This window comes from Ruditapes philippinarum, unplaced genomic scaffold (genome assembly GCF_026571515.1).
Source record: "Ruditapes philippinarum isolate M1 unplaced genomic scaffold, ASM2657151v2 ctg5199_1_1_1_1, whole genome shotgun sequence".
In the NCBI taxonomy this organism is placed as follows: domain Eukaryota; kingdom Metazoa; phylum Mollusca; class Bivalvia; order Venerida; family Veneridae; genus Ruditapes; species Ruditapes philippinarum.
The window spans coordinates 68,643-87,122 of NW_026865060.1; the positions used below are offsets into that span (position 1 = coordinate 68,643).

At 32.0% G+C, this 18,480-nt stretch overlaps 1 protein-coding gene across 1 annotated transcript; it reads right to left on the reverse strand.

Annotated features, from left to right (window-relative positions):
* Nucleotides 1-2,575: 2,575 nt before the first annotated feature.
* On the reverse strand, nt 2,576-15,062 carry LOC132727695 (E3 ubiquitin-protein ligase RNF115-like). The gene is made up of 9 exons (XM_060713262.1): nt 14,935-15,062; nt 10,038-10,087; nt 9,063-9,144; nt 8,458-8,651; nt 8,175-8,264; nt 6,694-6,781; nt 6,010-6,103; nt 5,508-5,623; nt 2,576-4,647 (listed from the first exon to the last, which is right to left on the reverse strand). Exons 1-9 carry the CDS (start codon nt 15,025-15,027, stop codon nt 4,516-4,518), a joined length of 939 nt encoding a protein of 312 aa, XP_060569245.1. The 5' UTR covers nt 15,028-15,062; the 3' UTR covers nt 2,576-4,515.
* Between the last annotated feature and the right edge of the window lie 3,418 nt (nt 15,063-18,480).

Below are 18,480 nucleotides of genomic sequence, written 5' to 3' on the forward strand. Positions count from 1 at the left end.
AAGCAAAACATTGTGATGAAAAATGTCATAACATAATAATCACAGGGACTCGACTGCAGTATATATTTATTTCTAGATTTACATTTTACACTATCCCTCCACTATGTCGAGTCCCTGTGGTATTAACCCGCTTTTTGTAGAATGTCTTTAAAACTTCTCTTAATTAATGTAGAATAACACCAGTATAAATTAGAGCCAGTCTGTGCTGTCAGACCAGTCAAGCCAGCTTGTGCTGTCAGACCAGTCCAGGCAACCCGAGCTGGCGGACCAGTCAAGGCAACCTGTGCTGTCAGACCAGTCCAGGCAACCCGAGCTGGCGGACCAGTCAAGCCAGCCTATGCTGTCAGACCAGTCCAGGCAACCCGAGCTGGCGGACCAGTCAAGCCAGCCTGTGCTGTCAGACCAGTCAAGCAACCTGTGCTGTCAGACCAGTTAAGCCAACCTGTGCTGTCAGACCAGTTAAGCCAGTCTGTGCTGTCAGACCAGTTAAGCCAGCCTGTGCTGTCAGACCAGTCAAGCCAGCCTGTGCTGTCAGACCAGTCAAGGCAACCTGTGCGGTCAGACCAGTCTCTATACTGGTGGCTATATAATTCTTAACAGCTTAACATCAAATTCTCCCACATTTACAATTGACAGTAAGAAAAAAATTTATATTACAAATTTAGTATGGCAAGATTTCAACTTTCATCAACAGCTCTATTATGCACAAGCATTTTAGTGTTTTGCAACTTGAATCAGTCTTTTGTTCTTTAGTCATGAAATATACTTGTAGAAGTGAGGTATCTTTTAAATAAAAACAAGCAAATTTGTAAACTATATCCCTCACTGAACATCACAGCACACTGGGTGGAAACTTCTTACTTTTAAAATTATGTACCTTAAAATATGTGTACAAAATAATTTGGTACCTTTTATTATTACAATGTATGATACTAAGCCCAACCAATTAAGCAGTGTGAAGCAAATAGATATTCCTATTCAGATAAAACAACATCATATCTTCCTTGAAATACACATTCATGCTTAGATATATTACAATGTAGAACATCAGTATTGAGATAAGCTTAAATTTTCCTTAAACATATTTCAATCTTACAAAGGGCCATAACTTAAATATACAAAATCGGATTTAAACAGAATTTGATTTGATGAGCATCATTTCCTTATAGCATCATTTTCTTATTATAATATAAAATAACAAATAGCCATAACATAAAAATCTCTGGGTGGATGTTGATCCATATAATATTTCCTGTCATGTTTCGAGATATTTGAACAAGATATGGATCCAGAAAGACTAAACACACCATTAAAAAATCCCCCTTCCAATTTTATCAGTAAGGTGATAGCAAATGATTTCTTTTAAACAAGCAATTATCATAGTATTGCAAGCAATCCATAAGTCCCCTACCGGTAAGAGCCCAAGCAACGTTCTGAAGGGCCATTGGCCATTCACTTATGTTCCTATTTTAAGTAAATTTGTTAAAAAAGTTATTTAAAAGTTATCACAGGAAACAGTTTTTATGTACAGACAGACAGACTGAAGGACACTCTAAAGTTATTTTTTAAACATCCCTGTTATCAAAATATAACATTTTTAAAATCCTATCATGATTGAAGAAGTTGGAGTAAAAATTACCAATTTCTCAACAAAAAAAAAGTCTAAGTTCAAAAGGGGCATAATTCTGGAAATAGTTTTGCTAGAGTATTGAACACTCACAAATTTTGAGTGATAAGAAGAAACATTTATATGAAGTTTGACGTAGATACATTCAAAAAAAGAAGTTATTAAAAAAACAATGTTTTTTTTTTCATGAAAATTTTAAGTTCAAGGGAGGCAATTCTGATAAATTTTGTGCTAGAGTTGTAAACCTTGTCACATATGATGTGGTTGATGATAAGCAACTTATATTTAAAGTTTGAAGAAAATACCTTAAGAAATAAAGAACTTATAGTGAAAAAACTTAAAAACTAGAATCAGAAATCTTGAAATTCAGTCTATTTGTTGCCATAGCAACCAGAATTTTCAACATAGGAAGATAAGAAAAGGATGTGCATAATTTCCATACTGCCATCTACCCATATTTCAAGTTTCATAAACATATTTTCAGTACTTTTTGTGTTATCACTGGATCCAGGTTATGTGTAAAATTTGCCATATTTTCAGTCTATTTGTTGCCATAGCAACCAGAATTTTCAACATAGGAAGAAAGGAAAAAGATGTGCATAATCTCCATACTGCCATCTATCCATAAATCAAGTTTCATAAAAATATTTTCAGTACTTTTTGGGTTATCACGGGATCCAGGTTATGTGTAAAATTTGCCATATTTTCAGTCTATTTGTTGCCATAGCAACCAGAATTTTCAACATAGGAAGAAAAGAAAAAGACGTGCATAATCTCCATACTGCCATCTATCCATATATCAAGTTTCATTAAAATATTTTCAGTACTTTTTGCGTTATCGCGGGATCCAGTTTTGTGGACGGACGGACTGACAGACGGACAGACAGACAGACGGACAGACGGACGGAGGGTAAACCTAAAGTCCCCTCCGGTAAACCGGTAGGGGACTAATAAAAAAAAAGAGTTAACAATTAGTGTATCAAATATAAATGAAGATATGGTTTGATTGACATTGATTACAAATAGCAGAAATGCAGTCAAATTTTCTAACATATGAACATATTTGTCAGAGAAAAGCTATTTTGACTGAAGAATAAAAGTAAGAATTTACCATAATATTTGTTTTCCATCAGCTAATTAAACAAGTGAAGAATGTAGTATATGTAGTACAATGTACCACTGATAAAGTAGCATGCTAAACGAAGCATCACCTGGTTTATACTCATTTAAATGTAGTTCTTTTATTATAAAGAATATTGCAGGACTGTGCTTTTCCCGATAGGTTTATTTTCTTTAGCTGATTGCTGTAATGTTATATTCACACATAAATTAAACAACTTTACCCAATTAATAACAGCGAAATAATTCACCAGAATAACACACAGAATTAATTTAATTCTTATATATATTTGGTAAAATGATTAAAATAAATCTTAACAAAACCACAGGAATTATTTGTCCTTTAAATTTATTGTCAATACACAATCATCATGTACTGACTAAATATAATGTATGTAACAATTAAATATAACTGTATTTTGCATCAAAAAACGAATTCATGTAATATACAGGTTAACGCTAGCTGATCACCAGTGGTAGAATAGAAATAATCTGTGTGTAACTATAACAAGGTTTCTGTGGTATTTCTATCTATCATCTTAGCCGTTTGTTTGATTCATGCATGTACACCAAACATTATAAACATTGTAATATATCGGAGTTACCCATATATCATTTCTTCATTACAGTATAAACCTATTCAGTATACATTATGATTCAGTCCTCACTCAGTCATGTTATAACATTTAATATCAATAAACTTGTCATTAATATAAATCACAATGTTAACATAACACACTGTACCTATCTCTTTATATACAGGATATTAAACGATTTAAACCTATGTTAAAATGCCAGTCAGATCCTTCAACAGAATTGAGAACAAAAACAGATAAAAATAACAGACTTAGTTCATGTAGTCTAATAAAGAATTTGAGAATTGAAAGAAAACAAAACCTGTCTGTGGACAGCATACTTATGTGTTGGATAGGTTAAATAATAACAAGATAGAAAAAGATGCTAACTTTACAGATTTTTTTTAGCAGTTAATCTACCCTTTTGAAATCGTGTCCTTTATGACAATAGACATGTATACCAAGTTTGAAATGAATAGCTTTTATACCTTCTGAGAAAATTGAATCGACATTATTGAAAAGGTTAACCAATGCCAATGAGTGGGTTATGACTATAGCTCCACTGTTTTTCTTCGATATGTACTGCTAATAATGTCTTGTTTATACTAGAAGTGCATGTCGTGTTACTATATAAGGTTTATGTTATAGTAACTGTTTCTTCAACATTATTACCAAATGTAAAATACTCTCTGAATTATGAAATTAATATTTCCAAATGGTGGCATTTATTTTGATAGTGCTGCTTTGTACATATTATTTCTACCACTGACAAACAAATATTTTATATAAACTATTTTTACTCAGAAATAAATGTATACTGAAAGAATATAACATTAGTTCAACTAAATTATACAGTGTAAAGTTACAGAAACCCTACGTTTGCACTACATTCCTGAACTTTCAATTTTGCTCTACATTCTTGAATTTTCTATAATTTCTTTTCCTAAATCCATCAGTATTAGTGCTATTCCAAAATTGATGAACAAACAACAAGGTTTAAAACAATACAAAATAGATGACAGTTAGGAGTTAGTTGTCTCACCAGTTTATATATACAAGCATCAAAGTCATGTTAGAAAAAACTTAGCTGGTATAAGATAAAAGATATCCATATCATTAAATAATAAATCCTGGATAAAAACAAATAGTTGCAGCGTGTGTTTTAATTATACATAGAAGTAAAGATATAATAGTTTATGTCATTCCGTTAGATGGATCATTATTGATGGGTGAATCATCATCATCATCTAATATTGGTGTTATATTGTCTTTGAGAGAAGTGTCCTCACCACTTAAATCTTTTCTACAAACAGGACATGTTCCATGCTGAAAGTACAAACAAACTTATTTAACATCATTATTGTATTATAAAAACATCAATTAATAAGCATAATTTCAATCTTTTCTGAAACATACTGTTAGTGCAGACAATCTTTTCCAACACACAAAAAGTTTGATTTATTCATTCAATGCTACATAAAACAAGTATTAGCATCCAACTATGCTAGTAATTCTGCAGTTCAGCCCAGAATTCCAAAAAAATATTTTTTGTGAAATAGACTGAATAACAGAGCTTATGTTCCTCCTTTTAAGAGAAATACTCTAAATATTGTTTACCACAAAGGGGCCTACACACTGGTTTTGAGGTTCTTACATGAAGATTGTATTTTAATTCTATGTAAATGTAACACAACAAAAACATGGCAGATGACGAGCCCCTTAGGCTCCGCCTTTTTGGGATCTTTTGTCTACCATTTTGTTATCATGAGGTAATTAATTAATTCTCCATTTTCATAGGCTAAGGACAGGCAGGTACAGGTAGAAATTATCAATCTTTTTAATTGTTTATGTTGCCGTCCAGGTATGGCAACAAAAATATTGATTACTTTGAGTTAAATTCCAGGTTATATAGAAAGTACAGATTTATACTGGCAAACTTTTACTCAACAATTTATTAAAGAAACTAGTAGAGATACAGGGATAATTTCACTATTACACCTGATATATTTTTGGTATAGAAAGAAATGAATTGTATTTTCATATCTTAAATAACTTACCAGATTAGAAATATTTTCAATTAAATATTAGAGGTATTTGAGAAACGGAGCCAAATTTCAAAGCCGGAAAAATCCATTATCAAGTAAGTTCATAGGGTAAAGTTTATATGATATATTTTAGATATTTACCATTTTTAACCATGTGACAATGCAGTCTTTGTGGTAGTGGTGATCACAGGGGAGTTTGTTAACTTCTTCATTTATACTAAAATCATCCATACATACAGAACATTGTAGTACATTATCTGAAATATATAGCATGAATGTAGTTATAATATAATAAACATAAAGTGACAAAATAATAAACATAATGTGACAAAATAATAAACATAATGTGACAATATAATAAACATAATGTGACAATATAATAAACATAATGTGACAATATAATAAACATAAAGTGACAATATAATAAACATAATGTGACAATATAATAAGCATAATGTGACAATATAATAAACATAATGTGACAATATAATAAACATAATGTGACAATATAATAAACATATCTCTCTTGTGAAATTAACACTATTATTTGGTAGGATTATAGGTTAATGCTACAAGATGACTTTATTGCTGTAACAATGAGCACCTTGTAGATGAATAACATACCATAATAACTTCTACTCACCAACTTGTGTCTGTGTTATAGATACTACAGGTAAACTGTCAATCTTTTCTTTTTGCGCTGGCGGGGCACCAGATCCCTCTAATTGATTTAAAAGCTGAAAAAAAGGAACAAACTTACTCAAATCTTCATATAAAATGACATAAACATGCTCTTAAAATTTCAGCACAAAAACACAGTTGTTATCCTACTAATGAACTTATGTCTTAAAATGAGCAACTATTTAGATTGAAGTGAGTCCCATTATGTTATAAATTATAATACAGTAACATTTACTAAGAATGTGTCCATAGGACATTGATGTCCCCACATTCCACTGTTTAGTCATTATATGCATGAACAGAACGGCATCATGATGGACAGACAAGGGCAAACCTGCTAAGTGGGGGGCATAAAAATAATTTATATGCAAAAACTGAAATTCAAAGGGAGATAATTCTTGTAATATAGTTGCCTAAAGTTATGCACCTTGTTATATATGTAACTAATCCTTAATGCATTAAAGACAGCATAAAAATATGTCACAGCATCCAGGTGTATTGAATAGTAAGTTCTTTGTCTAGTCAAGCAAAAAAATGAAAAAATTATGATATTGTAAGAATCTTACTTTTAGAATGTCAAGTGAAAATGCCAAGTTGTCTATAATATTAAGCAACAAAAAACAACAATAAGAAGAGAGAAACTTACTTGAGTAATTATAGCATCAAGTCCACCAGTTCCCCAGGCATAATCTTCAGGGTTACTATGTAGAGGTACTATACCAGGTAGTATGTTCCTTGTAAAAATATATATATATTCAACTAATTATTGTGTAACGATGACTTATCTAAACAATAATTAAAATAAAAATATAGCTCAATAGTTTCCTCAAATGAAAGAATCCAGAATTTCTAAGGAAACAAACAAGTAGTTAAATTACCTAACCACTCTACAAGACAGGCTCTATTTATTTTCAATTCATTTATTAATTATTTTAACAAACAAATAAACTACACAAAACTGTTAACATGGTTAAACTGGGGCATACTGATAATACAAAGATAAGTTTATGTGCTATGGTTGAGGTTTCATAAATGTAAATACACTTATTACAGTAAGACAATTTGAAAACAACTAATGCTTATCCCTTGGCATTAATTACAAAAACTTTTTCAACCATTGATAGACCATGACCTTTGGTGGAAAAACCTGGCTGTTGTGCTATGCACATCATGACCACATTGTGTCAGGGTGGTGACTTTCTGGCCCAAAAATCGTTCCAAAAACGTTATAGACCAGGAATGTGTGAGTGAAAACAAAATGCAGACTTTTTAATATTTGGACTTTGTAACCTTAAATTTAGGGGTAAAGTCTAGTTGTTGGGCTCTGAACACCATGTCAGCATGATGATCTTTTGTACCAAAATTAATTTAAAAACATTTCAGCAATTTAAAATAACTGTCAGAACAAACAAATATGAACTTTTTTTTTCTTATTTGCCCGTGACCTTTGATTGTTACTCTTTATACAACTTCTAAATAATGATGATCATAATGGTCATTTTATTTTAGAACTTTTACAGCAGTTTATAATTGACAGAGCAGACATGACAATAATACAGATGGACGAACAACTTGAGGCTATTCCTATAGATGCTTTTCATATAGCCATTATTACCTCCCCCGGCAGCCATTTTGCAGCTGGAGATGACTAATGCCATAAATACCCTTATATCATCAACAGATAAAATAACATAATCCAATTACAATCAGGGAAGGTAAGGTCAACTGAAACTGTCCATGAATCACCTATATATCAATTTACAGAAAGGAAATATAATTCTTGGTTAGCTTTCTTAATTCTGATATATGTTTCAGTTTTTATACAAGAGGAAATTTAATGGCAAGTTACCTGAGGTTTTTTTTGTATCTTTCATGTCACGATACTTTAAGTAAACTTGTCTTTTAACATTCAAATTTAAAATATTTACCTTGTCAAATTGTTACACTTTCCAAACAGATGAAAAGATGGTGTTTGAGTACAAAAAAGATCATCAAAATAAAGATCATATAATATTGAAGTTGATAATATATTAAGAATGGCAGCCACAGAAAATAATGCATAAAAATGCATGCTATATATAAACTAATTGTAAAATCAAATAACATAAAACTGCTGTATAAACTTACACTGGAATTCCTTGCATGGTGAAACCCCCAGAACCCCCACCCCCGGCACCTAATTCATTGTCTAATCTATCTGTAAAGTACTGAAATAACCTGAAATAATAAAATATATAACATTTTTATTTTCCAATTATAAATCAGTTATTATTTATACATTAACATTTTACATCAACTTCAACTACATAAATATCTTCTACATTGAGATGCTGCTACATGAGAATTTTCAATTAATACTGTTTTAAAGCAAAAAAAGATAGTAGAAAATTAGTAGACATTGGGCACTGACCCTTGTAAATATTGGTTTCTTATTGGTCGTGCTCTTCTAAATGAGACACGTGATGGTTGGAAAGCTCTGTGTTGCCGCCGGGAGGAGCCTTCTTGTTCATCATCATCAGAGTCACGGTCGCGAGCCCAGGCTACACCTTCATCACGCTCTGCTGTATGATTGCTAAAACTTTCTAAAAATGCTCGACCCCATAGCTGAAATCATGAAACTTTAACATGAATTCTTTGCTTGGCCAAAACAAGCATTTACAAGTACACTTCTGAGACTTCCAGTGGTAGTTACTGTTGAATAAAAGTAGAAACAGCAGATCCTAACATGTATCTATCACAAAATTATCATAAATTACCCTAACACAATATCTTTCTTATGTTATCACTAACAATTTGATATTTTGTGATAAGAACAGTAAAACCTATCTAATGGTTTTATTTGTATGTATATTCTTTTTGATATGCAGGTTTATTTATTCAAGTTTTTGTATGAAATTCAGAACAAGAAAAATATTTCAAAAAGGAAATGTGGCAAGAATTTGGTCATAAAGTTAACAATCAAAAATTAAATGATCTATAAAACAACAATAATTAAATATCCAAATACAAATGTACCTCTGCAAATCTTGCTGCAGGATCAGGAACAGGCTGTTGCTGTGGTGTACTACTACTTGTACCAGATGCTGTGTTTGCACCCCTACAACATGATCATCAAATTTGGTAAATTTACAAATACAGGTTCACTAAAATAACCTCAATGTCTAATTCAAACCAATTAAGACAACTTAATTTTAACCCAAGACAAAAAAAAAAGAATTTCATTTTCATTTATCAGTTTAATTCTCATAAAACGACCATCTGTATGTATATATGTATATACTCGTTACACATAACCTTTAGATATATAACAATGCTACTTTACCAAACTGCTTTCATTTGTCATAATAAAGGTCTTGATGATTATTAAAATTACATTCATACCTCAGAAACAAATAAATTCATAAAAAGCAAAAGATGGTTTTTATAACGTTTAAATGACCGTTTTTGAGCATGTAAGTTTTTCACTTGAACTAGCGCTGAATGTGAAATTGTCATAAAAGTAGCAAATTGTAAATTCTGACTTCCATACAAAACACTACAATGTAAATCACTAAAATACCAAAAAAGCAACAGAGCAAACGATGTTCAGGTAAAAAGTAGCAAAATGTGAACAAATTGTTATTTTGTCATCACAGCAAAATTCTATATCAAAATAAAAATAAACAATGGTTCAACTAAATATGACTGTTTCAGAAACTGTAACAGAACATGAACTGTATTGAAAAAACAAAACTTTTGAGAAATGAAAATTATAGCATTTTGGAAGCTTAATTAGGCTTTTACTAACATGTATTTGAAAGATTTTCTTTAAAAACTAAAAAAAAAATCTAAAAATAATAATTAATATTAACTGTAATAAAGAAGCTTTATATCTATAACAACTTTCTTTTAAAAAATAATCTTGATTAAACACTAATATAAGGATAAACAAATTCCATTACAGATACAAATATGTGTATTTTGAAAATCAAGTCATTATTTATAACTTACTCTGATATTTCTTCTATAAAACCATTGTCACATTCTGGACACGTAAAATCCTGCAAAAATATTTTCAACATATTAAATAATTAAGCCGTATTGGACAAGTATATTTTAAAATATTAACAGAACTATTAACAACTGGAAATATACCATCTAATATACAGGTCAAAACATTAGAATTTCTGAATCAGGCAATGGTTTGTGAATTAACTCAGCAAAAAATATAACAGGGCAAGCAACTGGTGTGCTTTATGTCTGTGGTAAACACTATCATTCTGAACCCTTATTTGTCGTAAACAATATAAATATAAATAATAAGTCAACTGATGTCAGATAATTTTTTAAAAGTGTAACTCTTAATACAATGCTAAAAAAATTTATCTAAATACAAATTACAATGTTAGGTAAATTCAAATAACATTGAAATAAACAAAAAATATATATCTATGCAAACAAGGTACAGTACAGTGAAATACCCCATTCAATTTATTTTCATTCATATACATTGAACGGTACTAATTAACTTAGTTTATTTACTTATTACCTAGGTCCGGGAAATATCTGATTCATATATTGAACATTTTATGTTTGTTAATATGGAAAAGGCAAAGCCTCAAAGCGAGCTCGATTTACTTTTACTGTGAATAGTATAAAATAATCGATCATTTTTATTTTACATTTTCCGTTGTAAATCTGTCAATCGGTATTTTATACACTGCTTCCGTGTATTCTGGTTCCCTGTCCCATTATGGTTCCTATAAAAGTGCGCAGGATACCACTCTACGCAATCGTTTTCAATCAGAATTCCGCGGTCTTTATCATTATCTTGTAATTCGAAAAGTTTCAATGTGTCAGTTCAGTACTTTCAATGAAAGTTTTCAAAACCATCACTTTGTAGCAGGAACATGCGTTAGCGTAAAGCTCGCTTTACAAACAGACCCTTGGGGCCAGCTCGCTATAACATCATAACTGCTTTCCACGTTATAGAAAATTATCACCTAATTTAATAAAGACGGTAGCCTAAAAGCTAGTCCAACTAATTGTACTGCGCGACGAGATATTGTGCTATTTTCGTGTCTGGGCAATATCTCGCCTCTACGTACAACATAAAAAGTACCTTTTCTGTGGTGAAATTTGCGCCGGGATTTTGAGCGCAAGCTTTGGACCGTGTAAAATCGTATTAGAATTCATATTTGAATAAATTTGTTACGATACCTTTAAAGATTATTCATTTCTACATCAATTTCATGTTTTATTTGTGAAAATCTTCCTAACATAAAGATTTTGATAGAAAAGTAAACACACGCACCATCAAAATAAAGACATCGCCGCTAATGTCACGTGACAAATACACTGTTGATAACTACACTGGTGTGTATGCGGTACTGCGTTACTGAGAAACGACGAAACACTCTTGGTAAAATATCAAGTTTAATGTTATATTTAAGACATTTATTTATGCAAAAATTAATAATTATGATAGGATGAAAATATTATTTTATTGGAGCAGATGCACAACTTATTCGTTATTGTCAGAGCGTTCTTAGAAATATCAAAATCATTATTATCTTTTATAGAAAAGCTACTCTGTAAATGGACTCCTCACTAAACCGTTTCTTGTTTATAAAAAAAATATTTTGGTCAGCTTTCCAAGTAAATATAAGACATGGGACCTATTGGTATCTATAGAATTTTTTTCCACGATTATGATGGAAATAGGGATATGATAAGAGCAGAAACATATGAGGTTTATATGTTTAAACAGCAACGTACGGATTCCTTGCGCCTTTAATTTGCGACTACGAGAAAACATCATTCTAAGGAATTTAACAGTCTGTTATTTATAATCAGGTTGATTAACTATTAAACGATACTTTCAATGTTCAAAATAATTTTTATCAATAACAAAACGAATATGCGTCAAACGCGGTGCCTCGACATTATACATGTATGTGCGAAAACAAAATTCCAGGTAAATTTCTTTTTTTATATCTTATCCACGCAGGCCCATAATTCTGGATAGTTTTCTCCAAAAAGCTTTCTGAAGATGTTTTTTAGAAAGAAAAAGACACACACAAACGAAGGTATGAAAATTGTTTTAAAATGACCGGGGTAGCAGAGAAAAAATACTCGGAAATTTATTTCATGAAACAGGTGCCCCGCCTTATTTTGCTGTTGTTATTGTTTTTTGTTTTGTTTTGCAAAAGACTTTCATAATGTTGGTATACAGTAAATATTTATCCCATACAATTGACTTTTATGCTAAGAAATTATTTTCTTTTATAAAATACATGCATGGCGAGGTGAGATTTGAAGAATCAACGCGGTTATTTTACAATGTTACATAAACAAAACGCTGCGCCGCTAATTTCTTTCACAGACACTTTGGGTGTGGAGCTTTAAAATCCAAATAAAATGTATATTTGTCAATACCAGCACATGTACTGATCATATATATATAAAAAACTAAATATAAGCCGTTTTGAAAAAAAAAATATATTTCAACGTCTATAATATTACACAAGATAAAAATGTTCGCCGGAAAAAATCCGCACACCTGCCGTCAAAAACACCATGTATTTTATTCTGTTTCCAATATTTTCACAAAATCCTTTGGTCCATCGACACAAAAGATATAAATCTTCAAGATGATGGTCAATTTTAAACTTCAACGGTAATATAAACAACGCAACTGGCAAAATAAAAATCGAGATTATCGCCGTTTTACTCCATTTACAAAATCCTTCGACAAATTCAAACGTGGCTCCATATACATTTCATTTGGATTTTAAAGGCGTTTTGAGCTCCACACCCCAAGCCTCTGTGATTTCTTTGATTCTTGTCCAATCTTATAAGATTTAAGGGTTATTCAACACTATTACTCATTTTAAACATACTATGATACAGATTGTTACTGCCCAAATATAAAAGGTGTTGCTTTGGAAAACGAACTTATAAAATCGGTAATAAATCACGGCGCCTCCTCAGTTCTTTTTTATATATATATTTTTTTTTTTTGAGTTTTTGATAAAGAACGAAAATTAAGATTTTAACCTTCCAGTAAATTTAGAAAGAAAACCAGAAATAAAGTTCCTAATAATTAAATGCCACAACTCAAAACTTAAAAAGTTGGCATATCTTGCGTAAATTCAAAGCGTATTGGTAAGCCGGGAAAATGTACTGAGGAAACTCGGGACCGTAACACATTTAAATTCTTAACACCGTTTAAACAACTTTCATAAATGTATTATAGAAAGAAATTTAAGCATAAAAATATCGTCTTTGAAATAAATCATCAAGTATATTTATAATTATAAATTGAAAAATAAATACATGTTACTAAGACAATCTAAAAATAACTTCTTCTCAATTTGAACCGTGTCAGCATGGAAAATTGTTTAACTGATTCCGGAAAGGAATCACGGCTCGAATTAAAAAAATCTAATTTATTTATTTAAAACTTAATCTTATAAATTTATAGTTGACACAAAGAAATTAAGTAAGGAAGAAACAGGACTGCGCATCAATTATTAATAGTGTCAACATTTCCGAAGTGTATATTGGCCAGCGTACCGGTGTCGGCGTTGTGGAATGCATGTAGTTGACACATTTTAAAAATAAATATTAGGTTGAATATATTTTCTATACCGGGACAAAACTTTTCTGCAAAACTTTTCTGGAACATCGCTTAAACAACACGAAATATCCAGGCCATTACGGCATGCTATGATAACAGTCTTTTATTACACGGATAAATGGTACATGTACACAGGTTCTTTCAGATACAGACAAACGAAAAATGGGTGCTCGGAGTAAAGAGTTTTATTTTTCTGAAAACAGTTGAGGAATGAAAAATTAACGCAAGAATTTACCATTTGAATTCTTTCATAGCGTAATGCACGTTTGAAAAACAAAACTTTCCTATAGGCAAGGATTTGTTGTTTTTAATACACAGCAAGTTGTGACTAACATAATTATACTAACATAGATAATACTACAGAGTGATGATTATATACATTTTAATGAAATACAGTATTTTGCTTATCCTTAACCTTTAATAAACATATTTATAAAAAAGAGGACTAAATTAAAAGTTCCCCCGCATCATTTTTAAGATTTCTATCATGAATTACAAAAATATTTAAAGATAATTTCCTGGCGATTTATTTTATTGTAGCAATAAATATAATTAATAATAACATCATTTAAGAAAAATTTCCACTTTTTAATAGTTTTACATATTTTTTTAGCCACGCAAAAAAAAATGACAACATTCACGCACGGTACCGAACAATATCGATTTTTAGCGTACATGTTACATTACTGTAGCAACATCACAATATGGCGGCGTTGTTACACAAATGAGACGGTGAAATGAAACTAACGTGGTTTACTTTATTCTAAGTTGATAGTCTGGCACTTTTTGTGCTGTTAATTCCTTAAAATTGTATTGTTGAATAAATTCTTAGTTTAAATTGTCTGCATTTTCACATTTACATCGAAATCCACGTTTCACCACAGAAAGGTCTCCTTTTGGTTTTGACGTTAAAGCGAGATTCTGCCCCAGAACGAAAATATCTCAGAATCAAGCTTTGGCACGTCAATATATTTTGACTACCTAAAAGCAAGACTAACATATATTGACATTCCTGTATCTTGGAATAGACCCTGGGGTATAAACAGCAATATAGATAAGGTTTTTCTGTTTTATTTAGTTAATCATTTACAAGTTTTACTCCTCAAATATACCCAGGAGATTGTCAGATTCTGAACTGGAATTGACAGGGCAGTGTTGATTCATAGAACTATGATGAAATATTTAATGCTATCTTTCATTAACTTAATTCAGAATTATTAAAAACTCGAACATATTGTACGTAAATAGGTTGTGTTAAAATATTACTGGAAGCTTTGGTTCTATTTCTATTGAGCATTGGTGACAATAAAATCGATTGTTTGCAGTTTGATCTGGATTTTCGACAGCTGCCTCCGCCATCTTGAAACTGAAGTGCGTACTACGTCACGGAAACTGGGGACTAGGATAAATTCTCGAATACGGTATAGCAACTTTCCGGTTAAAGCATTATAAGGCTTAACACCCCTAAATAGTAAATACTTGATTATTAAACATCCATATCAATTGAATGAAAACATTGTTTGTTTTGTTTATATTTCCTTATTACCTGCAAGAATGTGGATTTGTGCAAGTCGGAAGTGATTTTAAGAGAATCTCACCATTGATAGGGAATCTACTGAAGAAGGTATCCAAAACTACTGTTAAAATAAAATAATTTATCTAAATACGTGCATGCTTTAACTTAGAAATCTAAAAGAACGAATTTGGCATGAAATATGATGCATCATAAGGGTTAACAATATATGCAAATTTCTACTTATTGAAAGGGCATGCATGCATATCTTCAAACATGTTTCAATATATTTCATACCTTTAATTGAAAAATACTACTTTCGGTGTAAATTTTTCCTGAACACCAGCTAGTTAAAATGAAACAATCAAATTCATTTATATATTTTGTATTTAAAAACCTAAGAAAGTTCTGAAGACTGCCAAATAGAATGTACGACTAGCTGGACTATCAGACTCTACAGGACAATCACAGACTCTACAGGACAATCGCAAACTCTACAAAATAATCACAGACTCTACATGACAATCACAGGCTCTACATGACAATCACAGACTCCTACATGACAATCGCAAACTCTACAAAACAATCACAGGCTCTACATGACAATCACAGACTCCTACATGATAATCGCAAACTCTACAAGACAATCACAGACTCTACATGACAACCACAGACTCTACAGGACAATCACAGACTCTACAGGACAATCACAGGCTCTACATGACAATCACACACTCTACAAAACAATCACAGACAACACAGGGCAATCACAGACACTACAGGACAATCACAAACTCTACAGATCAGTCACAGACTTTACAGGACAATCACAGACTCTACAGGACAATCGCAAACTCTACAAAACAATCACAGACTCTACATGACAATCACAGACTCTACAGGACAATCACAGACTCTACAGGACAATCGCAAACTCTACAAAACAATCGCAGACTCTACAGGACAATCACAGGCTCTACATGACAATCGCACACTCTACAAAACAATCACAGACTCTACATGACAATCACAGACTCTACAGGACAATCGCAAACTCTACAAAACAATCACAGACTCTACATGACAATCACATACTCTACATGACAATCACAGACACTACATAACAATCACAAACTCTACAGGACAATCGCAAACTCTGCAAAACAATCGCAGACTCTACATGACAATCACAAACTCTACATGACAATCACAGACACTACATGACAATCACATACTCTACATGACAAACACAGACACTACAGGACAATCACAAACTCTACAAAACAATCACAGACACTACATGACAATCACAGACTCTACATGACAATCGCAAACTCTACAAAACAATCGCAGACTCTACAGGACAATCACAGGCTCTACATGACAATCAAACACTCTACAAAACAATCACAGATTCTACAGGACAATCACATACTCTACATGACAATCACAGACACTACATGGCAATCACAAACTCTACAGATCAGTCACAGACTTTACAGACAATCACAGACTCTACAGGACAATCACAGACTCTACAGGACAATCGCAAACTCTACAAAACAATCACATACTCTATATGACAATCACAGACTCTACATGACAATCAAAGACTCTACATGACAATCACAGTCTCTAGATGACAATCACATACTCTACAAAACAATCACAGACTCTACAGGACAATCGCAAACTCTACAAAACAATCACAAACTCTACAGGACAATCGCAAACTCTACATGACAATCAAAGACTCTACATGACAATCACAGTCTCTACAGGACAATCGCAAACTCTACAAAACAATCACAGACTCTACATGACAATCGCAGACTCTACAAAACAATCAAAGACTCTACATGACAATCACAGTCTCTAGATGACAATCAAAGACTCTACATGACAATCACAGTCTCTAGATGACAATCACATACTCTACAAAACAATCACAGACTCTACAGGACAATCGCAAACTCTACAAAACAATCACAGACTCTACATGAAAATCAAAGACTCTACATCTCTACATGACAATCACATACTCACATGACAACCAAAGACTCTACATGACAATCAAAGACTCTACATGACAATCACATACTCTACCGGACAATCACATACTCTACAGGTCAATCGCAGACTTTACAGGATAATCACATACTCTACATGACAATCACAGACTCTACAGGGCAATCATAGAAACTACAGGTCAATCACAGAGTCTGTAGGACAATCACATACTCTACATGGCAAATACAGACTTGTCAGGACAATTACAGACTCTACATGGCAATCACATACTCTATATGGCAATCGCAGACTCTACAGGATAATCACATACTCTACAGGACAATCACATACTCTACAGGACAATCACAGACTCTACAGCACAATCACAGGCTCTACAGGACAATCACAGACTCTACATGACAATCACAGACTCTACAGGACAATCACAGACTCTACAGGACAATCACATACTCTACATGGCAATCGCAGACTCTACAGGTCAATCACAGACTCTAAAAGAATGTAAACATTTGAAGGAAACATATATTTAGCAAGATTATAGACTGTTTCTGTGATTAACATGGGCCACTTTCCTTTTTGTGACAACCAAAGTTTTTTCTGAGACTATATCATTCCTATATTTTATATATAAAGCTTGAAAGATGAGCTTTCTAAAAGCCATTCAGTGCTAAATGACGCCACTGCTAATTGACGTCACTGCTAATTGATGCCATTGACGATTGACTCCGGAGAATACTTCTAAATATAGTTTAGAAAATTTGTTTAATCATTCAATTTGATTTAAATTCTTAAAAATGTCATTGTAATCTTGTATCATTGACTAATACAACACCTCTTTCATTTTAAACTGCCCAATGACTGCCCAATGACTTTATTTGGGAAAGTTTCAAAATGGAATGCGTCACCTATAGTTATATTTCCGACATTTTAAACGCTTGATACTTTACGCTAATATTATATATGGTTGGGGTTATATATGGACAATATATCTACTAACCTAAGAATAAAAACTACCGGTATTTGTTATAACTTTATTCACGTGAACAGTATGTGAAAAATATTATTTATCGTAAGCTATCAAAACCTGTTACTGCTTTACTTAAGACATTTTGCCATTCTAAACATATTTTTATCTTTTATTTCACGTCAGTATGACAACATTTCAAATATGTGTCAGTCATTTTTTATAATTGCTGCTCACACTGATTTAGAGATTCAAAAGATTTACGAAAATATTATATGTTCTATGAATTCAAAGATATTCATTT